This window comes from Equus asinus, chromosome 2, assembly GCF_041296235.1.
Source record: "Equus asinus isolate D_3611 breed Donkey chromosome 2, EquAss-T2T_v2, whole genome shotgun sequence".
Taxonomy (NCBI): domain Eukaryota; kingdom Metazoa; phylum Chordata; class Mammalia; order Perissodactyla; family Equidae; genus Equus; species Equus asinus.
The window spans coordinates 25,531,882-25,558,388 of record NC_091791.1 but is presented as its reverse complement, the minus strand read 5'-3'; the positions used below and the strand labels follow the sequence as shown (position 1 = coordinate 25,558,388).

The 26,507-nt window shown below is 39.1% G+C and overlaps 1 protein-coding gene across 3 annotated transcripts in view; it reads left to right on the top strand.

Annotated features, from left to right (window-relative positions):
- SORCS3 (sortilin related VPS10 domain containing receptor 3) overlaps positions 1-26,507 on the top strand; it is a 568,071-nt gene that overhangs the window by 309,079 nt on the left and 232,485 nt on the right. For all 3 annotated transcript variants that reach the window (XR_011493944.1, XM_070483671.1, XM_014844779.3), the window contains exon 4: positions 4,787-4,945. Coding sequence is in view for 2 of the 3 variants with exons in the window: in XM_070483671.1 (XP_070339772.1) it covers positions 4,787-4,945 (159 nt within the window). In the remaining variant the exon portion in view is untranslated. The remainder of the gene's footprint in view (positions 1-4,786; positions 4,946-26,507) is intronic.

Genomic DNA, 26,507 nt, shown 5'->3' with positions numbered 1-26,507 from the left:
GCCTGGGTGATTTAAAGATAACAGTGAATGTTGTTCAGCAGTTATGGGCTGTGCTCAGCTCTTTTAATCATAATCTCATGTGATCCTCTCAACAGAATTGTCAGTTAGATACAATTATTATCTCCTTTTTTATATATAGAAGAGATAACAGACTTGGAAAAACTGAGTAATATCCTTACATTTACACAGAAAATAGTGGACTGAAGATTTGAACTCAAGCCACCTGCCCCCAGAACTTATATCGTTAACACCTCTGCTGCACCATATTTGAAATAACCCTCTCCCTTTCCAGTAGGTGCATATAGCTGCTGCAGATCCTATGCCAGGACAAGCTGGGTAAAGAATCAAAGCAAAATGAAGCAAAAGCAAAATAAAACAAAACAAAAATCTCCAATGGGAACTCTTCCCTGTTCATGTGGTCAAAATCTTGTGAGTGCAGAACTCACAGACACTAAACAGGCATTGCCACAGGTTTTATACCTATATACCTGTAATTAAAAAGTGAGAGGCATGGGGCCGGCCTGGTGGTGCTGTGGTTAAGTTTGCATGTTCCGCTTCGGTGGCCTGGGGTTCGCTGGTTCAGATCCTGGGTACAGACATGGCACCGCTTGGCAAGCCATGCTGTGGTAGGCATCCCACATATAAAGTAGAGGAAGATGGGCACGGATGTTAGCTCAAGGCCAGTCTTCCTCAGAAAAAAAGAGGAGGATTGGCAGCCAATGTTAGCTCAGGGCTAATCTTCCTCAAAAGAAAAAAAAGTAAAAAAAAAAGTGAGAGGCAGGAGTTGTAAGTTTCTTTCTGTAGAGAGTCATGTGCCTATTTCATAAATTTACTCCACAGAAATATTTAATTTGTGTATAATTTTTTAAAAATATCCGATTTAAGGAAAGGTGTGCACGTTCCATTTGGTCACAGTACTCACCATTTCTTGTCTGGCTTTATCTGCTTCACTCGTTACTTTACCTATGAAAAGGTCCCTTTTCCCTTTGGCATGTGAGTTTGAAATCCCTGATTAACAGTAAAAATTTGAGTGGACATGGGATCATTTTCTTTATATTTGTAGTATATTTATATACAATATACATATTTTTCCTTGAGCCTTAACTTTTGATGAGGCATTTTTTGTCTTTATAGTCACCTGTCATTTAACGACAGGGGTACGTCCTGAGAAATGTGTCCTTAGGTGATTTCATTGTTGTGTGAACATCACAGAGTGTACTTACACAAACCTAGATGGTATAGCCTGCTACACACCTAGGCTATATGGTACTAATCTTATGGGACCACCGTCATGAATGTGGTCCATTGTTGACCGAAATGTCGTTATACTGTGCATGACTGTGTTTATGGTCTCCTCCTGTGTTTTTGGCTTATATCATGTTTGGATTCCTAATCATTTAATTCTTCCTGTGCTTTTGGTGACAAGTGGACATGAGTCAGAGGAGGAAAGGGGCATTCTTGAAGTCGCTTTTTTTGGTGGATTTCTTAGAGATGGCTTAAAAAAGGATGAAGACCTGCTTCTCTGACTTCTGCTTGTCCCTTGGTAGACATAATAAGGTGCTAAGGTTTCAAGGTCCAGCAAGGTGTGAGTGCGTGGAGGGAGGTGGTGGTGTTTGAATCGACCAGGGGAGGTAATAAGCAAGTTGCTTTCCTCCTCTAAGCCTCAGTTTTCTTATCTGTAAAATACAAGTAATGATACTTCGCATAATTTATGTGTGGTTCCGATAAATATCCAGGAAAGTGCCCAGCCCAGATTCAAAATCCAGAGCATGTAGCTTGCTTTCCTTTTCTTCCCTTCCTCTTATTCTTCTTAGAAACTGGGACTGAATATGGACACTGTCAGTGATATCAAAGTATAGGAAGGGAGTTCTGATGAGAATGTCAGAGAAAGGTTGCAATAAAAATGTTCTCCTGCCAAAAGACGCTCCTTAAAACCACCACACAGTGTCAATACACCTGACATATAAATTCACTTCTGCATGTGTGCGTGTGCACCTCTGCCACACCAGCGCATATGTGAGTATATATGTGCACACATATAGGTGGCTTTTGTGTGCAGATTACTGTATCTGTGTCTGCAGGTGTGGGTGTGTGTGTGCAGAAAGAAGCAGGGCTGGAGGCAGACACTACGTTGCAGAAGATATTGGAAGGTAACCCTTATTCAGTACATTGTAACTCATGGTATATAAAATAGAGTCCATTTATGATGTTGGTCTTATCTTCTAATTAAAATCATAGGCATGAAGCTTCTTTATACCTGCATAAAATAGGCAGTTTAATTTCTCTGCACCAGGGGAAAAATGATTTCAGTGCCTGTTACGGAGCCCATCGGCACATGATGGGAAGCAAGCGAGGGCGGTTATGAAAGCCCCATTCCTATCAGTATGTTTGTCCTCTCCATCCCTGCCAGGAGCACGGGTGCATCCTCGGAGCTTTTCTCAAGGGCATCGGGGTGCTTCCACCAGTTGTCCCTACCCCTTTGCAGTGTCAAGGAAGGAGAAAGTTATTCTGTCTCTGAATAACCCATCTAAGAGCTTTTCCACTACATTATTCACACATGAATGAAAAAAAAGTTATACTGCATCCATTTCTTAAAAATTTGCTGATAGCTAGTAATAACTTATTTCAATGAGGCCAAAGCAAATATTTGAGAAAAAGAAAGTAAGCTTGTCTGGGAAGCTGTAAAGACATAAAAGAGGAAAAGGACCATGAATCTTAGCAGTCAAAGGGATTGAATTTGTTTTAAAGTTTACCTTATAATACTAATATTTGCTACAGGTAGCATTTTAAAAATCCTGCTATTTAGCAGTTTTATTTTATAAGGTATGGGAATGTGTTTTGGCTTATTTTGTCCTTTAGGCCTCATGGTTGAGACCATGTGTAGAATTAGCACTGATGACTGGTGGCAGTCTAGACAAAGACAGGAAAAACTGTAAGAGGAAATAAACTCATTTGTTTGTTTAGTCACTCAGCAAACATTAGGAACTCAGAGAAATTGGATTGAGCTGGGTGATAAAGGTTGAAAGTGCTATGCTGCTGTTGAAGCAAGAGGTGTAAGCCAGGGACCCATTTTGCCAGGCTATTTTAAGGATTTTAGAGTAGAGGAAGATCAATGATAAGCCACTGAATGATTTAAGCAGGGAAATGTCAGAATAAGATTTGTATTGTAGGACAATAGTTCCAGCCACAGTGTGTAAAGTGGATTGGAGGGGACAAGGCAAAAGAGCTTGGCTAGAGGGGTCTTACAGCTATCCAGTACAGAGATTATCATGTTTTGGACTAAGTCGGTCACAATGGGCAGGAAGGAAGGCATCTGATTTTAGAACTAAATTTTGCATAAAATATGCAGGCCTCAGAGACTAAATAATTTTCAGAGCTGAGTGGAAAAGCAGAGTGAAGGATGAATCTCAGGATTTTGGCTTCACATGACTAGTTGGTGGAAACCCTCTGTGATCCAGGCAGAAAACACTGAGGGAGGAAACCTGGGATGATGTACACTATGGGCTGTGTTGAGTTTGAGATGTTTATGGGACATCCAAATAGAAGACTACCGGGAAGCTGTTTTCAAGTCTGAAACTGAGAGGAGGAGGTTTAAGATTTAATTTATGAGTTGTCCCCAGAAAGATAGTAATTGAAAAAATAAAAATGAGAGTGGAAGAAGTTACTAAGAAGCATCATGTTGAGTGAAAAGAGAAGAGGGTCAAAACTGAGGGTTGAGGAATGGTCATAGTATAAGGCTATCAGAGAAAGTTGAATATTCGCAAGAGATGAAAAGGATGGCCAGGTAAGTATGGTGTTATGGAATCCCCTGGAAGAGAATGCGTCAAGAAGGATGGAATAGTCAGTGGTGTCAAAGACCAGTAGGAGTTTAACTAAGGGGATGGTCTGAGTGTCTAAGTGTCTATTGGATTTAAATACTGGAAAGTCAATCACACTTGTAGTGACACAATGCCATTGAGGTACTATAAGTAGAAGCCAAATTGCACTGATTGGAGGGAACTTTTATGTAAGTACTAAAAGGAAAATAGTAGTCATAACTATCACTTGTCAAGAGTATATGTGATGCCAAGTGTTCAGAGCCAGTTTGGGTATCATCATACTCAATTATTGTTGTGGAAACTGAGGCCGCTAGAGGTTGAGTAACTTTCCAAGGTGACACAATATGAACAGAGAAGAGTTGAAATTTGAACCTGCTGTCTCTGATGCTAAAGCCTTTTCACTACGTTATTCTGTCCCTTTGGCTTGAGGATGACAAACTTTCTTGAGTGGCAGTATTTGCCCCAAGGGCCTTTGGGGATATGTGCTCTGCAAAATATCTAGAATGAAGGGATCCTGAAACTACGTAAATCACTTAAATCACTAAAACAATTCAGAACAAAACAAACAGTGGGATCTTAGGGGGATCGTTTTTCATGACTAAAGAGAAATAAGAGCAATAGTGTGATGACGAGTGACGTGGAGAATTGAGGGAGGAGAAGGGGAGAGAGAGGTGTGATGGTCCCAGGGACAGGGGACCATAAGAATATGCTCCCAGTACTTAAAAGATGGGCGTCAAAAAATGAAGCCTCGTTGGTATGCTGACCTAATCATACACAGTATTTCAGCTCAATTCATCAATGAAGAACTAAATCAGGAAAAAAATCCCAATATTTCATATAGAGGCCCACATGCCCTTTTCTGTGCTGTGATGTATAAGTACAGATGACTTTATATTTATGCTTTAATTTCTTGTGTTTATTCTCTCCTACTGACTCTATCTATATTTTCTCCTCTCTTCTTTCTTTAGATAATGCTTCTTAGTGATCCTGAAATGGAGAGCAGCATATTGATCAGCTCAGATGAAGGGGCAACTTATCAGAAATACCGCCTCACCTTCTATATCCAGAGTCTGCTCTTTCATCCGAAGCAAGAGGACTGGGTGCTCGCCTACAGTCTGGATCAAAAGGTGATCAAACACTGTTTCCATTCACAACGTGTCATCCAGGTACCACCTGGCGCCACCAATGAAAAGCACTTGTTTACTCAATCCAAATTTTGGAGGGGATTCAATGATGTTCTAACCAAGTTGACTTTGTCTGCAGCAACTAACTTTCCTTTCTACTCTTTAGTATCAAAATATGCAGGCAGGCATATTTCATTTATTGGCAATGTTATTTATCATTTCACATGTTTAAGACAATTTTCTCCATAATTTTATTCATTTGAACTTTGAAACAACCCCGTGAAGTAAATAGGAAATGGATATTCATAATAATCTTATAGTGACTGTAGTAAACAAGGAATAGTGAAGTTGCTTGTTCAAACACACCCAGCTCATAGCCGGAGGAGCCACGGCTTGAATGCATGTTGTCAGATTCTAGGTCTAGGGTATACACCGTCACACGGTGCTGCCTTAATTTGGTGAAATTTAGAGATACTTCTGTTCTGAGCTTAGCAAAGGAAGAGAAGCCTCCAACTTGTCCATTTTGTTACTTTCTAAAAGTACACTCAAGATGTAGTAGCCCAGTAAGTCCTCCTCTTTGAGCCCAGATCCATATTTCCAGCTGTGTACTTGACCTTGTCTCTTGTAGGTCTCAGAAGCCTCTTGATTCAACATATTCTGAAAATGAACTTCTGATCTCTCCCTAACATAGCTGATTTTCTTCCAGTGTTCCCCAACTGTATCCATGGAGTTTCAAAAGTCAGAGACCTAGAAGGTATCCTTAATACTTCCATGTTCCTAACCCAGTGTCTCTAACCGATCCTGTCTTATCTTTAAATAGCTCTTGATTCCATGCACTTCTTTTTACAACCACCACTCAAACATAGGTTACATCTGTCGTTTGAACTATTGCCAGAGCCTCTTCCAGCGTGATCACACTATAACCTGAACAATGTATTTTGCAAATGTAGATCTTGTGATTTCATGCCTTTGCTTAAACTCCTCCAGTATTTTCTCCTTGCTCACAGCAAAAAGACCAAAGTCCTCAGTAGGATCTCTTAGCACCTACTTGGTTTGGTCTCTCCTTCTCTCTCTTGACTCACTGATATTACTTCCCCTTGAATGGTCTTCCTCTAGTCTCTCAGCCCAGCTGTCTCCCTTGCTCCATTTCCTGGGCCTAGAATCTTCTTCCCTAAAGTAAATGTCATCACTGCCAGATCTAGATTTAATATCACTTTCTCAGGATGTCTTCCCTAAACCCTCTAACAGAGTTAAGTGCCCCTCCAGCAAAGAGTTAATAATCTTCTTTGTATTTCCTCCCATCTCCAGAACCTTAGTATAGTGCTTGATGCCAAACTATTGTGTAATAGTGTTATGGAACCAATCGGTGAAAGGAAATAGATAATTTTGAGCACTGTCCTGCATAAAGATATCTACAGAATAACCTTAGTTGAAGTTGCTTCTTCTCTCTTAAATCCTGAAACAGTTGCTCCTCAGTATATGTTTGAATATGTGATTGTATGCGTGAGTATGTGTGAGAGAGAGGGATGTCAGCACCTTTAAGCAATAATTTCAACATAACCTTTATATCTCTCATTAATGGAGCTTCCTGGTGGGTGCCAGGAGCTTAATGCAATCCCCTAAGGATGCCCACATGACATTTGCAGAGCAAAAGCCATTGCAAATAGATTTCTTTCATGACATCACGTGGATAGTGTATGAACGACTTAGCCAAATGTCATATAGTCTGTGAGTTTAGGTGCTTAGTATAGCCAGGAATCTTGAAGCTATATTGAAAAAAGAAAAATAAATTATTTGGGTGTTCTTAAATGGCTGGATGGTAATTTATTTAGATGAAGCTCAGAAATCCTAAACCATGTTTTTATTTACACAGGGACAAGCTAGATTAGAAGCAACAGACATGTCATGCCAAGAAGTTGACAAACCAAATGCAAAATGCCTTGTGTCTATCCAGAAGGAGTATCTTTTTTCTCCATCTCCACAGCACTGAGCACATCTAGGGCATTGCTCGTGACATACCTTGTGGATATAATGCATTCAGAATACTTTCAGACTTGGTGGCTGCTTTGTCACTTAGTAAAAATATTTGGAAATGTGGCAGTGGGTGTTGATGGATTTTCCTAATCACACAGCACATTTCTGGATATATTATTTCTTAGGTACTCTTTCTTGTTGACATCTTTTGCTTAAAGTGGCTGAATGTTCGTCAGGCCCATAAAGTTTCTAACTGGTGCCCTGCCAATCTTTTAAATAAATGGTGTGAGAAGTGAGATGATGCCCCTGGCAACATTTGCAGAGATGGCATAAAAACCTACTCCCAGTCAGCCAGGTTGCAAAAGAGTTTTTCTTTATTTTGGAGTAGTTTATTGGTTTAGAGTCAAGGAGAGTGATGCTATGCAGCAGCCACTGAAGATGCACAGGTCATTGAGACTGATATACAAATGTTTTATTTCAGACTGGAGCCTTATCTGATGTGCATGCATTGAGGCAGCTGGTTTCTTCTAGAGTAGATGAAAAGTACTAGTATTAAGGTAACTGCAGCATCAAAGGGAGGTGTTTGTGGTGAGGAGTGAATTGATGTTTCCATTATCATGCCTTTGATGAAATGCACTAGCAATTTCTTTAGAATCGGTAAGACTATCTCATTATGTTGTATGTATTACAAAAGACCTAATTGAATGATATTTTAAAGGGACGATATCCAATTGCCTTACCTTCCAAATTGTTACCTCAAAGCTACAGGAGACTTGCCGGGAGATCTTACTTGGTAAAGGCACTGCTAGAGAATTAAGGAGATACATTCTGGATAGAACAAGAGTGTATATAGAAATTGGGAGATGCATGTAATATTGTGTTAGTTGAGATGCTGGATGGCAGGTTGTGAGTCAACTGGGAAACACGGCTACCTTGTACTAGTCAAGGCCAAGTTACGGGTGAAGATCATCTAAGCTTTCCAACTTCTAAAGCTGCAAAGGGGTAGGGAAGTAGGAAACAAATGCACTTTGCACTTGATCCTTTTGGAGGGTCATGTGTCTTCAATTCTGATTCATCCAAATATAGCAAAATCCTTTGCGTGTACTAATCAGCTTCACTTGGGCTTTTGACCAAGTCCTTCCATTCTGGCCATCCTTTGAGCTTCCTGCTTATTCCTCCTCTGCTCTACAGATTCCCCTGCCATCCTGCATTTTGATCTAAAAAGACTTAGTTAAAACAAGAGCTTCCTTCTTGGGTGTAAGAATCTTTGGAGATGCTTTATAAGAATCTTTGCAATTAAAAAACAACTGGCGAAAGTAATAGGTCATGGTTGACCAAATTGGAAATAATTAAAGAAAAGCTACTCCTCTCCTCTTCTCTCAGAACCAAAGCTCTAGAAGGCCTTTTGAGAGCTATGTATTTACCAGATATTTAAGAGGCAGGATTCTCTTTTGTTTCCACCAGGTTTTTTCTTCACTGTTGACTGAAGCAGCTTACTTTGTGATGTTTTGGATTAGCTAGAGGGCTCAATAATCTTATTAAAAATGAGAATTTTTGGAAAAATTTTGAGATAGGTTTTGAGGACATTGCAATCCTCTAAATAGATAGGTGCTGTTCTCATTGATGTAGAAAGCTGAATGTTTAAATACCCCTCACTTTGACAAGAGACGGTGTAGCTTTTAAAAATGGGCACATGTTCATGTAGTCACAGATGCATACATTCTAGCACAGGGGTCCTTCCATGGAGATGCAAAGTTGAAAGCAGCTGTTTTTCTGCATGAGAGGTGGCACTGCAAAGCTGTCTATTATCATTTATCTTTTCAGCAAAATGAAACTTTAATAACTACAACTGGCTTTGAGATCAGAGATGAGAAACTCAATGGGATTTCAGACTGTATTGTTTTTCAGACACTACTGGGCTACACTGGTCTAGAATTGTCAATAATTTCAGTGCAAAATCACTTTCTGAAACACTAGCACACTAGCAACTGAAGGTCTGCTGTTATGGTAGTTGTGTGTGTGTGGGGGGGGGGGTGGGTAGCTATGCGTTTTCTTTTTTGTTTTTTCACCTGCTACCAGTCAAGTTCAGTAGTAGGTGACAGATTGAGAAGCTGCATAAGAAGCTAATGCAGTTTTAGGCATGGTCACTGGCAAAGCCAGGTCCACAGTGGAGGAGGTGATGGTGTTTCCAGCAGGCTTCACTGGTGGGATCCTACCTTGGGTTGCCACATCATGCACAAGCAGGGCAGTGCTGAATTTGAGTGTGTCTGGAGTGTAGAGGGCCTGAAAATTCAAAAGGGAGTTTAAACTTGTACTTCTGGAATACTCGCTACAAATGAAGCTGTCTCTTTCATTTATACGGTCATAGAAACTCTGAGACTAGAGATGTAATTGTATTCAGAGCCTCCAGGATTAGTAGGTAATGAGAACTTTCCTCAGTAGCCACTGGCAGAAACAGGCTTCATGTCTTTCCACCTGGTGGGATAAAGCTGTTGGGATTACTAGGGATGACCATGGTTTTGAAGCTTATCCCTCATGGAATAAGAGTAAAAGGGGCACCTTTTATTTAAAGAAAAACATTGCATTTTCATTAGGTCCTTTTCCATGCCTATAAAAGCACTTTTGTCTCATTTAAGAGAAAGAACAATCCATCACCCCACTCACCTATGGCAAACTGGCACTGCGTTTACAGATGTCCCGTCAGTACAGTGGAGATGCACTGCTATCTCCATCACCATAGAAACACCAGTTTCCATGAAGTCACTTTCCTGAAGATAAAACAAAAACAATAGAGGGAGAGTGGCCATATTATCTATTAAGGAGGTGGAGCAACCATTGTCTTATTCAAATGTTACCATTAATCTACTTGAGCTGAGTTCTCAATGACGAAATTGGTTTAATGTACAATATTATCTTGCATTCAGTGGGAGTGGTGTAGTAAAGGATCTCCACCCATGGCAACATTGCTCACGAGAACATTAGCTCAAAGGAGTAACCTTCAGCAAAATCATGGATCCAGTGGACTTTGTCTTCCCAAGCCTGCTGCTTCTGCATCATGTCCCAGACTTTCTGTTCCCTGCTCCTACCTTTAGGTGTCCATTTTGGTAACCTGACACATTTCTGTTGGGGAAAAGAACATTTGCTCAAATAATTAATGGAAGATGCAGCATATGTGTATTAAGAAGGTTACTCAGGTACCTTTCCCATCACACCTTTCCCAAAGCAATTATGCTCTCAAGGTAGAAGTTCATCTGTGGCAGTATTTTGGTGAAGGAAGTGACTACAGCCACAGGTGGGCAAGGAAGTGGAGCACTGCAGCTTCACAGCCTTCCTGTGTTGTCCCACTCACTTCCTACGTGGAGTGACCTTGTCTTTACCCGGGCACTGATCCTTTATGCTCACCCTGCTGCCCAGTGTCCCTAACTCCGACCCCTTTGTCTTTCTGACCCCAGGTTTCCAGTTTTAGAGTTGAACTTAAGAATTCTTCTGCTTGCTCCTTCCTTTGCAAACCTCTCTGCACTTAGGATCTTGTCTACCTGACCTGACCATACCTTCTATCCTCCCTCCATTCTCTGTCTCCATCATGACCACTCATCCTGGTTTAATAGCACCTGGCCTTTTAAAGTCAGGGTCACATCTTTTAAATCAAAGTGTAATATGCCTTCAGGAAGGTGCACATATCATGAGCTCAATTAATTTTCATAAACTGAATACACCTGTGAAACCAGCACCCTGATCAAGGAACACGACATGACTTGCATCCCAGAATCCCCCTTGTGCACTTTTCTAGTTGATATCTTCCAACTCCAATGGGGCTGCTATCTGTCATGGTCATTTTTTATTTTGTGCAATGATTTATGGCAGGCTAAATTGATGAAGGAATACACGTAAGATGAATTCCTCAGAAAAAAGGTGGCAAGGGAGGTAAATGACAGAGAAGGAAAATTAAAAAAAGAATAACCTTAGAGAATTATACTAACACCAATTCATAGATATTAACTAAGCCCAGATAGTCCAGAAAATTTGTAAGAAAACTTTCCAAAAAATTCTCATTTAAAATTAATCTAACAGGTTTCCTATAATAAATACACAAAAAAATTAAGAGAAGGAAACCCAAACATGATACTAAAGAAAGCCATCAAACCACAAGGGAAGAGCAAGAGAAAAAGAAAGGAACAGAGAAGAAATACTAAAACACTCAGAAATAAAGTAAGAAAATGGCAAGAAGTACATACTTATTGTACTTTAAATAATTACTTTAAATGTCAATGGGCTAAATGCTCCAATCAAAAGGCATTGGATGGCTGATTGGATAAAAAAACAAGACCCATATATATGATGCATACAAGAGACATACTTCAGACCTAAAGACACTCACAAACTGAAAGTGAAGGGATGGAAAAGGATGCTCCATGCAAATGGCAATGAAAAGAAAGCTTGGGTAGCAATACTTGTATCAGACATAATAGCCTTTAAGACCAAAAACTGTAACAAGAGACAAAGAAGGGCACTACATAATGATAAAAGGAACAATCCAACAAAAGGATATAACACTTGTAAATATTTATGAACCCAAAAGAGGAACATGTAAATATATAAAGCAATTATTAACAGACATAAAAGGAGAAATAGTAACACAATAATAGTAGGGGCTTTAACACTCCACTTACACCAATGGATAGATCATCGAAATAGAAGATCAAAAGAAACATTGACTGCAAATGACAACATAGATAAGATGGACTTAGTAGATATATACAGGACATTCAATTCCAAAACCACAGAATACACATTCTTTTCAAATGCACACGGAACATTCTCCAGGATTGATCACAAAACAGGTCTCAATATATTTAAGAAGGCTGAAATAATATCAAGCGTCTTTTCTGACCACAACTGTATGAAACTAGAAATCAACTACAGGAAGAAAATCAGAAAAGCCACAAATATGTGGGGATTAAAGAAAATGCTACTGAACAGCAATTTAGTCAATGAATAAAGCAAAGGAGAAGTCAAAAAATACCTGGAGAAAAATGAAAATGAAAATATGACCTGCCAAAATTTATGGGATACAGCAAAAGCAGTTCTAAGAGGGTAGTTTATAGCAATTCAGGCCTTCCTCAACAAACAAGAAAAATCTCAAACAGTCTAACAGTGCACCTAAAGGCACTGGAAAAAGAAGAACAAACAAATCCCAAAATCAGTAGAAGGGAGGAAATAATAAAAATCAGAGTAGAAATAAATGAAATAGAGAATAAAAAATGTAGAAAAAATCAATGAAACTGAGAGCTGGTTCTTTGAAACGATAAACAAAATTGACAAGCCTTTATCTAGACTCACCAAGAAAAAAGGAGAGAAGGTTCAAATAAATAAAATCAGAAATGAAAAAGGAGGGTCTGGCCCTGTGGCCAAGTGGTTAAGTTTGTGTGCTCTGCCTTGGCAGCCCAGGTTTTTGCTGGTTTGTATTCTGGGCATGGACCTAGCACCACTCATCAAGCCATGCTGAGGCTGCATTCCACATAGCAGAACTAGAAGGACTTCCAACTAGAGTATACAACTATGTACTGGGAGGCTTTGGGGAGAAGAAGAGAAAGAAAAAAGAAAAAGAAGATTGGCAACAAATGTTAGCTCAGGGCCGATCTTAAAAAAAGAAAAAGGAAAAAAGAAATGATAGAGGAGAAGTTACAATGGACACCTCAGAAATACAAAAGATTGTAAGAGAATACTACAAAAAGCTATATGCCAACAAATTGGATAATCTGGAAGAAATGGATAAATTCTTAGATCATACAACCTGCCAAAACTGAATCAAGAAGAAATAGAGAATGTGAGTAGACCAATCACCAATAGGGAGTTTGAAACAGTAACAAAAAAATAAAAGTGTGGGACCAGACGGCTTCCCTGGTGGATTCTATCAAGCATTCAAAGAAGACTTAATACCTATCCTTGTCAAACTCTTCCAAAAAAATTGAAGGGGGGGGGGGGAAGCTCGCTAACTCATTCTACAAAGCCGACATACCCTGATACCAAAATGAACCAAAGACAACACAAAGATAGAAAATTACAAGCTAATATCACTGATGAACATTGATGCAAAACTCCTCAATGAAATACTAGCAAATCAAATACAACAATACATTAAAAAGATCCTACGCCATGATCAAATGGGATTTATACCAGGGTTGCAGGGATAGTTCAACACCCATAAATCAATCAACATGATACACCACATTAACAAAATGAAGGATAAAAAACACATGATCATCTCAATAGGTGCAGAGAAAGCATTTGACAAGATACAGCATCCATTTAGGATAAAAACTCTGAATAAAAATGGGGTTAGAAGAAAAGAACCTCAACATAATAAAGGCCTTATATGACAAACACACAGATAATATCATTCTCAATGGAGAAAAACTGAAAGCTATCCCTCTAAGAACAGGAACCAGACAAGGATGCTCACCTTCACCACTCTTATTTAACATAGTATTGTAAGTCCTAGCCAGGGCACTCAGGTGAGAAAAAAAAATAAAAGTGATCCAAATTGGAAAGGAAGAAGTGAAACGGTCACTATTTGCAGATGATATGATTTTGTATATAGAAAACCCTAAGAATAACCAAAAAACTTTTAGAAATAATAAATGAATACGGTCAAGTTGCAGGATACAAAATCAACATACAAAAATCAGTTGCATTTCTATACACTAATAACGAAGCAGCAGAAAAAGAAATTAAGAATACAGTCCCATTTACAATTGCAGGAAAAGAAAAAAATACTTAGGAGTAAACTTAACCAAAGAGGTGAAAGATCTTTACACCAAAAACTATAAAACATTGTTGAAAGAAATTGAAGAAGACACAAAAAAATGGAAAGATATTCTGTGCTCTTGGATTGGAAGAATTAACATAGTTAAAATGTCCATACTTCCTAAAGCAATCTAAAGATTGATTGCAATCCGTATCAAAGTCCCAATGTCATTTTGCACAGAAATAGAACAAAGATTCCTAAAATTTATATGGAACAACAAAAGACCCCAGATACCAAAGGAACCCTGAGAAAAAAGAACAAAGCTGGAGGTATCACACTCCCTGATCTCAAAATATACTACAAAGCCATAGTAACCAAAACTGCATGGTACTGGCACAAAAACAGACATACAGATCAATGGAACAGAATCAAGAGCCCAGAAATAAACCCACACATCTATAGACAGCTAATTTTCGACAAGGGATCCAAAAACACACAATGGAAAAAGGAAAGTCTCTTCAATGAATGGTGTTGGGAAAACTGGACAGCCACGTGCAAAAGAATGAAAGTAGCCTGTTATCTTACACCATACACAAAAGTTAACTCAAAATGGATTAAAGACTTGAATGTAATACCTGAAACCATGAAACTTCTGGAAGCAAACATAGGCAGTACACTCTTCGATATCAGTCTTAGTAGCGTATTTTCAAGTACCATGTCTGACTAGGCAAGGGAAATGCTAGAAAAAGTAAACAAATGGTACTACGTCAAACTAAAAATTTCTGCACAGCAAAGGAAACCACCAACAAAATGAAAAGACAACCTAACAATTGGGAGAAGATATTTGCAAACCATATATCAGATAAGGGGGTTAATACCCAAAATATACAAAGAACACATACATCCCCACAACAAAAAAACTAACAACCCAATTAAAAAATGGGCAAAAGATCTGAACAGACATTTCTCCAAAGAAGATATATGGATGGCCAACAGGCATGTGAAAGGATGTTCAACATCAGTAAGTATCAGGGAAATGCAAATCAAAACTACAGTAACATGTCATCTCACTCCCGTCAGAATGGCTATAATTAACAAGACAGGAAGTAACAAGTGGTGGAGAGGATGTGGAGAGAAGGGAAGCCTCATACACTGCTGGTGGGAGTGCAAATTGGTGCAGCCACTATGGCAAACAATATGGAGAGTCCTCAAAAAATTAAGAATAGGACTACCATATGATCCAGCTATTCCACTGCTGGGTATTTATCCAAACATGAAAACATGAATGCATAGAGATACATGCACCCCTATGTTCATCGCAGCATTATTCACAATAGCCAAGACTTGGAAGCAACCTAGGTGCCCATAAAGGGAAGAATGGATAAGAAGATGTGGTATATAAACACAATGGAATACTACTCAGCCATAAGAAACAATGAAGTCCAGGCCATTTGTGACAGCATGGATGGATCTTAAGAGTATTATGCTAAGCGAAATAAGTCAGAGGGAGAAAGTTGAATACCTTATGATCTCACTCATAAGTAGAAGATAAAAACAATAAGAAACAATCACACAGAGACAGAGATTGGACTGGTGGTTACCAGAGGGGAAGAGGGGAGGGAGGAGGGTGAAAGGGGTGATTAGGCTCATGTGTGTGGAGATGGGTTGTAATGAGTCTCTGGGTGGAGAATGTGATGTTATCTACACAGGAATCGAAATATGATGATGTACACCTGAAATTATATAAACCAATATTACTACAATAAAAAAAGAAACACACAAGAAACGAAATTTAATTTAACGGCTTTCATTTTTTAAAATGTGTTACTTTCAGTGCCCTAAGGAAAATATCCAATGTTGGCAAAGGTGTGGTAAAACTCATATTCCAAAATAGTATTTATAGTCATGCAAATGAGTTTTCCTTCCTGGAAAACATTTTGGCAATGTATGTCAGAAGACAGACATGTATTCATAACTTTGACTCAGTGATTTAGTTACTCCACTTCTGAGACTATACCAGTGGCTTCACCACAAAGCTCCAGGTGTAATGATGTTTATCAAAGTCACTTATGATGGAAAAAACCAGATGGAATCATTGAATGCTCAACATTAAGGGACTTCAAATCATGGTACATACATTTGTCAGAATATTTTGCAGCCTTTAAAGGGTGGTCATGAGGACCATGTAGTGACATGGATACATATTAATACCTATTTAATACATACATATCTCTTATTACATACATAATATACTGCAAATCCATACATAACACGTATTAAATAAAATATTACTCTTTCAATAGAGGTATGCAAAAAGTAAAATGACATGAAGGAAGGAAGGAAGGAAGGAAGGAGAAAAAAATTTTAAAAGAATGGAAGGAAATATTCCCAAATATTACCTGGGTTCTCTTAAGATGATAGAATTACGTTTCTGATTTTTTTCGTACAATTTGTTTTCTAGTTTTCCATTATTTTGTTAGATTACGTTTATAATAAAAAATTCTGAAAACTAATCTACCTTGATTTTCTTATGTTCAGTCCTAATTATAAGGCAAGGCTCTTAAAAAAGGTTTTAGGTGTGAATAGGGTCAATTTATGTAAAATCATTTCAAATCATTATTTTAATACCGTTTCAAGAGGCAGTGTGGCATAGAGGGAAATTTCCCTGACTGAGGACTATATGGAGCCTGAGGTTTGTCTTTTCCTCAGCTTTCCTTTTTACTATGGTCCCTTTTGAACTGTGAAACTTTAGGAATTATTCTTTTCTCCTAACAAAAAGGATACTCTTGCTGGATGTAACCTCAATCTATATTATTTCCAGCTCAGGGATAGATATCGTTTTTATTATTCAGAAGCACTTATTATAGATAGATGTTAAGGAAGTGATTTATTCTGCTAGTTTTTCAGATGAATTTAGCGGCTATATCCTAATATTGAATTAGTGTTTGGTTATTTGATTTGACAGCTGAATGGAAACAAATATTCTGGAGCCAGGTGGTGTAGACAAATTCAGTGAATTAAGGTTTGCACCTAATATCTCTTACCCTCCCCATCTTACATTGCTCAGTGTTGGACGTGCAGGTACTTCTCAGAAATGGAGACATATGTTCCTAAGTATCTCCTGTGTATGGGCGCTGACAGGTGCTTTTATATACATCATTACATTGAATTCTCATAGTGATCTGCAAGGTGGATATTATTATTTCCAAGTTACAGGTGAGCATCTGACTCTTAAAGGTGATATTCACTTGCTCAAGGTCATGCAGCTGGTGAGCGGCAGGCCTGTTCTCTAGGCCTGGCTGAGGTCCCCCACTATGACCACAACACTTCTCTCTCCATAGACAGACAGGCTTTCCACCACCTCAGCATAGAATTCCATATGAGCCACTTTACACTGAACCCCGGCCCCAGAGAACACTGTAATTGTGAGACAAGATCAGCCATGTAGAGGCCAGACCTTCAGATGAACCCAGTGGTTCTGGCACATCCCTCAGCTGATGGCACTTCCAGGGTGGGACTTTGAAAAAGGAAGCCATCAAACTGCTCACTGATGATAGACAATAGGACTAATTAATTCTGCCTCAGGCAGAAAATAAACAACAAGGCAGTTGTGTTTTTTTCAGGTTTTGTCCAGTTTTGCTCACTTTTCCCATTAATTTGTTACAACATTTGGGTTAATATATAGATTAAACCAAAGTGTTTGCCATTTAACTAGGTAATACTATGATCTGAAGTTTTTAAAGGCAGCTTATGGAGACAACATCTTTAATATGGTAATGAAGATAGAAGTTGAAATCATTTAACTTCATTTACAAATCATGAATATGTATTATGCTTTAAATGAAAAGAAAGCTAAAACAGATATAGTGTTTGTTCAATTTGCTAAAGAGAAGACAATTTGTCAAGATTTTTTTTCCCCAAAAACCAAGCAGTATGCAAATGTAGGAAAATCAGACCCCCATGTTAATTCCATGGCATGATGAATATTTTTATAATCCTAATTAGTACCAGTCATTTAGTCTAGCAATTTCCCCCAATCTAGCCAATTTGAAATTAAAATAGATGCCTTGATTACAAAACTCATTAGCAAAGAAGCACCCTTCTCACTAACCAGTTCATTTAAAATGCACAAACTGAATGAAGTGGAACACTTGCGTTGTCAATTGGCATAAGTGAAGTGAGTCTTAATTGGAAGCATTGTGAAGTATTTGTATTGCTGCATGTTTCATTGCAGTATAATATATCATTCATTAAATGTAACAAAAGCAACTTTTAAATGGTTTAATTAAGCAGAGTTGGTGCACTTGGCAATTTTTGTAAAGTTGAATGTCACAATTGTTTGCATTTGAAGTACTGATGGGTGTTAATGTCAGGAGGATGAAGTCTGACTCTGCATTTATCACTCTGATTATGCAAAGAGTGGCAGGTTTAATGTGAGAGGAGAAAATTAAATTATAGAACATTGACTTCTTACTTAAACGTACCCACATGCATATTGTCCTAGTGCGTTTGGACGTGGAAGCTCCAGAACTGCCTGATTTATGCCTGGGGATGGAGGGAAGGAACTGAGGACTTGGAGTGAAAGGGAAGGAGAAAATAACAGTTGGGGATTTTCCTTTTTGTAATTTCTTTTTTAGCTTTCTTCTTTAATCAAGGGAGGAAGTAGTAGGTGGAGAGAAACTCTATCCAGTATATTTTCATCTACTGAAAAGAGCAAGAGATGTGTAACAGTGCAGATTGATGCTCTGTCTAAGTCAAATATGGTGGGAGTGGGAGAGGAGGGGGAAATTGGCTCCAGACCAGGGAGCTGCTGGAAATGGGGACTCCACAGAAGTCCGGAACTGGGACCAGATAGCAAGGAGTTCAAGGCTGATTTTACTGTAGAAGAATCTACGGGATGAGTTGCCATAGTGGCGGTTATGTAGGCATAAGGTATATGACAAGTACAGAAGCTGCTGTTCCATTGATATTTGTTCTATGTGTAATCCAGATGTCAGCTGTTACCTCATATTATGGCCTCTTTCAATCCCACATCAATGAGGATGCAAAGCTCAGCCATGTCGCTGATTGCCATGAGAAATCTAATTTTAACGGACAGTGTTGATGTCCTGCCCATATCCATTTGATAGTTCTACTGTAGCGTGATCCTGCTGACTTTTGATGCCTGGGTTGCATTTCGTTGCTAGTGGGCTTTCTCCAAACCCTCTAGAGGCTACTCCACTCATCTGCACAGCGCTCTGTGCAAGTGTGGGGCATTAACGTGTGGGAGCAGCCCTTAGCCAATGACCACAGAAATCCATGTGTAGATGCCCTGGTTCCCTTGCTTCTCGTGTAGGATGAATCTAAGGTGTGTATTTTATACTTTTTCTCCAAAATTTCCCAATGGAATTAACCTGTAGTTGCCCATAGAGTTAGCTGGCTTTATAATGTACCATACATTGACTGCCTTCCATTGCCTAGGTAATTTCTCTACTCGTGTACCATCTTCCATATCAACTTCTTAATTCTTGTCTCAGTGTCTGATCCTGGGAGAACTCTAACCAACTGTGCCAAGCATTTTGTGATTTAGGTAGTGGTAGCTAAAGATCTGTGGGGTCAAGGACAGGGATCACAGCACACAGGTTTCCATCCAGAAAGTCTCCTATGACATTTCTGTGTTGTTAGTCTCTCCTGGGCCGTGCCACCCTCTGGTTTCCTCACTGTTAGAAGCTGAATAATGTATCCTTCCTCTAATATGTCCACCTCTGAATCCCCAGAACCTGTGAATATGTTGCCCTACAGGGCATGAGGGCCTTGGCGGATGTGAGTAAGTTAAGGATCTTGAGGTGAAGGGAGTATCCTGGATTACCCGGGTAGACACAATTAATCACAGGATTTTTATAAGAGGGAGGCAGAAAAGGAAGAGTCAAAAAAAGGGAGATGTGACAATGGAAACAGAAGTTGGAGTGATGCTCTTTGAAGATGGGGCCATGAGGCAAGGAATGCAGGAAGCCTCTAGAAGCTGGGAAAGGCAAGGAAATGGATTCTCCTCTGAAGCATCCAGAAGGAATGCAGGCCCACTGACACCTCAAGGTGTCAACCCCATAAGACTGACTTCAGATTTCTGACTTTCACAGCTGTAACGTAATAAATGTGTGTTGTCTTAAGCCACTATGTTGGTGGTAATTGGTTCTGGCAGCGATTGGAAACTAATACACTCACTGACAGCTTCAATAGATCTTCTGTCCCATGGCAGACAAAATCCTTCACTTGTCTGCACCTGCTTCTCGTAAGCTCAGGTATCCATAGACCCAGACACAGGCCCCCCTGGTCATTCTTATGATTCCTTTGCATTGATCTTGCAGTCCTGAAATAAGAGTTCTTCCTGAGAGGAATTCTGGCGAAAAAAATAATCTCCGTGTTGTCACATGTGGTGTTAGTCTGCTAGACCTGCATTAACAAAGTACCACAGACCCGGTGGCTTAAACAACATAAATGTTAGGTCTCACAGTTCTGAAAGCTGGAAGTCTGAGATCAAGGTGTCAGCCGGACTGGTTTCTTTTGAGGCCCCTCTCCTTGGCTTGTAGATAGCGGTCTTCTCCCTGCATCTTCATGCGTATGGTCTTCCCTCTGCTGTGTCTGTGTCCTCATTTCTTCTTCTTACAAGGAGACCAGCCATCTTACATTAGGGCCCACCCTAATAACTTCATTTTAACTTAATTAACTCTTTAAATACTCTATCTCTAAACACAGTCACATTCTGAGGTACTAGAAGTTAGGACTTCAACATCTGAATTTCGAGGGGGACACAACTCAGCTCATAACTATGTGCATGTCAAGGGTGTTGAGTGATGAAAGTCTTGTTTTTTGGGTCTCTACTGCCCTGTATGAAGGGAGAGCAGAAATGTCTTCCTGCTGTGTGGTCTGAGATGCTCCTGAGGCACATGGAATGGAACCAACCACCAGGAAGGATTTGCAATGGGAGTGGGAGGTACGGAATTGAGGGTGGGGCTTACCCCCCTGAGATGGAGCCACATGAGAGGCCCTGAGACTGGTCAGGAAGGTTTCAAACTGATCTTTGGCCTTGACCCTGGGTAAAGTTAGGAAATCATGGAGAGCACAAGGCCGTGGAGACCACTGGAAAGAACTTTGAGGGAACAGAGTCTGAAAGAAGTCTCAGATGGAAACTGATTTTTAAGAATCATAGCTATTTGTGTAAGCTAAATTCGTTTTGTTTGTTTTTGTTTTTGGTGTTTTATTTTTATTCTCTCTTTGCATTTGAAAATGTCAGTAGATCTTAGTTGTGCCAAAAGTTACAGAAAGAGGTTTGGTTAACCTGAATGTTCTTAACTTTCATCATTGGCTTCCTCATAGTTTGGAGGAAAAAGTTAGCTCAGCACCCAGCCCATGGTAGTTTGGGTCCTGTCTAAGTTTCTTGCCCTCTTCCCAAGCACTCCCTTCACTCATGAGCAGGGGAGGCATCCTCCTGTTTCACATCAAAACGCCTTGGCACATGAGTTTCCTTCTGAGAGTCCTTTTTCCCTTTTTCATCCAGCTGGTCCAGTTTGTCTTTCAAAACTCAAAATTTCTAAGGAAAGCTTTCCCTAGAGAAACTTATCTACAGAAACATAACAAAACTTCTCTAGATTTTAAAGAAAAATCTAGAAAGAAGCTATCTTTTTATTTCAGCATACTGGAAAGCTTTTTATTTTCCAGTTTTACATTTTATCAGTTCACAAGGCGTGGAGGGACCAAAATTTTTCTCAGTGTTTAGGATATCCAAAGATCTTAAGTTGTCCCTGGACAAGAGATGAAGAGGACCTGAATTAAGGTAATCCTTGTGGAGTGGAAAGGAAAGGGGACAGGTTCCAGAGCTATACGGAAATAGAAGCAGACTTGGTGACTGTGTGGAGGTCACAGGAAGGAAGGTGCCTGATAACCTCGACCATGACAAGAGCCCAAACAGTCCGATTGCCTGAAAAAATATCTAAGGCCAAGGGCTGGGCCCACAGTGTGTTTCTCTCCTAACAAGGAGATGCCTGGTTCTCAAAAGCACTGAGTGGGAGAGGGCAGGCCCTTGTAGGCACTGCCGCCAAGGTGGACCACAGACGGAATGATGACTTTCCTATGTGGTTGCTTTGTTTTTTAGCTGCTTTTCTGACGTTTTGCCCTATACCTCCTTGGCTGCTCTGAGCACCGCTGGAGGCAGCAGCCAGCAGTAGTTGTCTGAATAAGTTATTGAAACAAGGCTTCTTAAAATGAAGACTTTTTAATTTGAAGCACTCAGTAGAGGTACCAGAGGTTGTAATCTAGAAGCTTGGTAATAGGCAGCTGGGGAATGAGTGAGGGAAATGAGATATATTAACTTTGCTGTCTTCAAATACTGTTGTACTAAAATGGGGCTTGAATGTTTTCATAATTAAGCTGCTGAAAGGTGACTGAGGAATCCACGCTCTCCTGTCTCAGACGTGGACGGTCTCTGAAACCATCTAGCCCAGAGGTGCCAGCCCCTGAGGGAGCTTTTGAATTTTACTAGTAGATCATTATGCATAATATAATCTGTCTGCCCTGAGGTTTATACAATCTCTTTCCCTTTTTTGATGCTGAAAATGCTAGTTAAATAATCAGGTAAAAAGCTGATATTATTCATGTAATCTTCATTACAGGTATCACAACTTAATCATGAAAATTATGCCACATGGTTTTTTTTTTCCCTCTCAAATAACTTGCTAATAGATACCGGATTCTAAAAAAGATTCATGTTTTAAAATTTTGAATTTTTTTCTCAAATGAGTATTATAAAATAAATGGGAAAATGAAGAAAAAAAGCATAGAGGGCAAAAATCATTTCTTGTCTTTTAGGATATGTCATTGAAAGTACCCACAACTTGCTCTTTGTTATCCAGACACCAGGTCAAGGATACTATATTCAACAAGTGCTTATTGAGCACTTACTCTGTATCAGAACTAGGGATTCAATAAAGCAGGATACTGATGCTAGCTCTGCTGTCATGGAAAGAGAAAACATTGATCAAGTAAGTAATTGACGGCAATTGTGATAAGTGCTACAAAATAGAAGGAAAGATTATTATGAGAAGGTATATTGGGGAGAAGGTCTGACCTATCTGCAAAAATGTTTGATATAGTTACTATATTGACGAGTGAAGATATTCTCTTGGAATTAAAGATTTTTAAGTTCTCATAAACTGTGTTTAAAATATAACTAAAGTCACTCTGTGAGTTGCCTTCGTACTTTTTATAAACAACTTAATTGAGATGTAATTGAAAAAATGTACAAATTTGATAAATTTCGACATAAATACACCCATGCAGTCATAACTACAGTCAAGAAAATGAGCATATCCATCACCATCTTCCTCAAAGTTTTCTTGTGCTCCTTTTAATTCCTGACTCCCACTCTTCTTTATCCCTCCCAACATAGTCACAGCTTGGGATTTGCTTACTGTCATTATAGATTAGTTTGCATTCTATAGAGTTTTATATTAAAGCAACCATACAGTATAAACTCTGTTTCTGCATGTATTTTTTCCCTTATCATAAGTATTTTGAGATCCGTCCTTGTTGTTGCATGTATCAATAGTTTGCTTATTATTTATTTATTTGCTGAGTGGTGTTCCATTATATGGATATACCAAAACTGGTTTATCCATTCACCTGTTCCTGGGTTTTAGATTGAGTCTAGGTTTTGGCTATTACAAATAAAGCTGCTATGACCATTCCTGTAAAGGTTTTTGTATGGATATATGCTTTTATTTCTCTTGGGCAAATAACAGGTAGTGAAATGACTGGATCATATGATAGATATAGCTTCAAGTTTTTAGGAAGATGCTAAACTGTTTTCAGAAGTAGTTGTACCATTTCACATTTCCACCAGTAGTACGCGGGAGTTACAGTTGCTCCACATCCTCACCAACACTTGTTATGGTCAGTCTTTTTAATTTTAACCATTCTGATAAGTGTGTAGTGGTATCTCATTGTGATTTTAATTTTCATTCTCTTAGTCACCAAGGATGTTGTGAACAACTTTTCATGTGTTTGTTTGCTATCTATATATTTTCTTTGGTGAAATCTCTGACTAAATATTTTGCTCATTTAAAAATTGTGTTTTGTCTTATTATTGAGTGTTGAGATTCCTTCTATAATCTGGATAACAGTCCTTTATCAGATATGTGATTTGCAGGTATTTTCTTCCATAATATAGCTTGTCTTTTAATTCTCTTAACAGTGTCTTTCAATGAAGAGAAGTTCATGTGTTTGATGAAAGGTAATTTGTCAATTATTTATTTTTGGATCATGCTTTTGATGTCATGTATAAGAAATCTTTGCCTAAGTCAAGGTCACAGAGATTTTATACTCTTCCCTTTTCTTGATATCTTGTACCTTTAAGTTTTATACTTAGGTGTATGATCTATTTTGTGTTAAATTTATATGTGGTGTGAGGTATGAGTCAAAGTTCATTATGCATATCTCCATTGAATTGCTTTTGCACTTTTGTCAAAAATTGATTGTCTGTTTCTGGACTCTATTCTATTCCATTCATCTGTTTTTCTATCTTGACACCAACACCACATTATCTTGGTTATTTTAGTTTTTCAATAAGTCTTGAAGTCTGGGAGTAGGTCTTCCAAGTTGTTCTTCTTTATCAAAGTTGTCTTCGTCATTCTAGGTACTTTGCATTTCAATATGAATTTGAGAATCAACTTATCAGTTTCTACCGAAAAAAAGCCTTCTGGAATTTTGATTAAGATTACATGAAGTCTGTAGATCAATTTGAGGAGAATCTATATTTTCTAAATATCGAGTCTTCTGGTCCATGGCCACATTATATGTCTCCTAACGGTCTTTTTGGTAGTTTATAGAACATGTTGAAAGAAAAATTTGTAAGGATGTAGAAGAATTGAACAAGGCAATCAACTAACTTGACCTAATTGACTTTGATAGAGCACATTGTGCCCAGGAAAAGCAGAATACACATTCTTTTCAAGTGCATACAGAATATTTACCAAGATCAGCCATATTCTGGTCCTTTCTGACTAACTACACTTAATGTAACTCTTCACCTGTGAAATGGAACTAGTTTTAGTGAGTTTCAGTGAAGTATGTAAATTACCTAACGTACGAGAATTGTTTTTTCTTTGGTAAGGAAGATTGGCCCTGAACTAACATCTATTGCCAATCTTTCTCTTTTTGCTTGAGACATATTGTCTCTGAGCTAACATCTGTGCCCATTTTCCTCTATTTTGTATATGGGATGCTGCAACAGCATGGCTTAATAAGCAGTATGTAGGTCTGCACCTGGGATGCGAACCCATGAACCCGGGGCTGCTGAAGCAGAATACACAAACCTAACCACGATGCCACCAGGCTGGCCCCTGAAATGTAATTTGAAGCCATTTAAAGTACTTTGAGAGACAAAAATTAATAATAATTAAAAAAATCCTTACTACTAAAGTGTCACTTTTAAATGTCAAGTAAGTGCAAAATTCTGCCCTCACATCTCATTGAAGAGGTAAAACTTTAGGAGGTCAGTGGAGAGAGATCCAGCCAGGGTGTGTGGAAGATGAAAAAAGTGGCCTTTTTGGGAGGATGGTTACTGGAAAAAGTGTCAGATTAGCACACGGAGAAGATGGTGTAGGCAGTGCAAACAGCTGACGTAAACTTGTGAAGATGGGGAAAGTGGGGTACAGTTAAGATGAGCAAGCTGTTCAGTTTGGCTGGAGCACAGAATGCATGATGGAGAGTAGTCAGGAAGTTAGTCTGAGGTCTGCCATGGGGACGTTTGGGTATTACTTAGTCTAGGGAGTTTGTGATTTATTTTTGTAGGTTGCAATTATTTCTTTTCTTTTTAACACAATCCACATGGAGGTTGGGAACAGTCTATGTTAAAGTAAGGCTATTTGAGTAAGTCGTTTCTTTAATTTGAACCATTCAAAACCTAAAGAGAATCTTGAAGTTGCCCTTCATCAATTTCATGTGAGCCTCCAATTTGTTTTAGAATTTCAGCTGGGAATGTTTCTCTCTGACTGTTTCTCTTGGCCTGAGACTTGACCTTTCCATCAATCATCTTACCCCAATTAAGAAATCTATTCTAGACTGGGCGATAATCTGACTCTACACCTCACCGTTACAGTCAGAGGGAACAGCCCTTTGTGGATGCTTCCAATTATTGGGAGAAAGAGAAAGCACATGAGGGACTGGGGCCGGGGAGAAGGATTTGTGTGCTTTTTGTTTTCTGGAGACTGTCCCTTGGGGATTATCGCTACAGCAATTAAAATCTGGGACACACACTCTAGCATCTAATGATCTCTCCTTCAATGTCTGTTTCATATGTACACCTTGGCTCTGTAAAAAGACCCTAATTTGCTCGTGCCAGAGCCTACTTTTCCATTCTGCAAAGCTTTACTGAAGCCTTGAAGGGTTTCAATAATTATATACAGTGCTTGTGTGCATATCATGATGACAGTCTCAGACCTCCCCTAAAGTAGCTCAGTCTGGTGAGAGGGTAAAAGTAATGACTGTTTATCACATACAGTGCTGTTGGAACTTTAGGAGCCTGTGACTTTCTGAGACCATCAGCGGGGATGGATCTTTGATGACCAGAATATTGGGGGAGAGAGTGGGCTGCACCTTGCAGGATGAGAGGGATTTCACCAAAGAAAGGAACCTACTTGGGTACTTATTAGGTGCCAGTACATACTGGGTGACAGGTCAGAGTGGAGAAAGAGGCTCAGTGAAGAATAATATATACTTTAGAGGACGTCTCATAGTTAACACACAGCTGAAAGTGGGCCTCCCTAAGGGACATAGTGCTAGGCTCTGGAAAGAGATTGGACTTGGACTCAA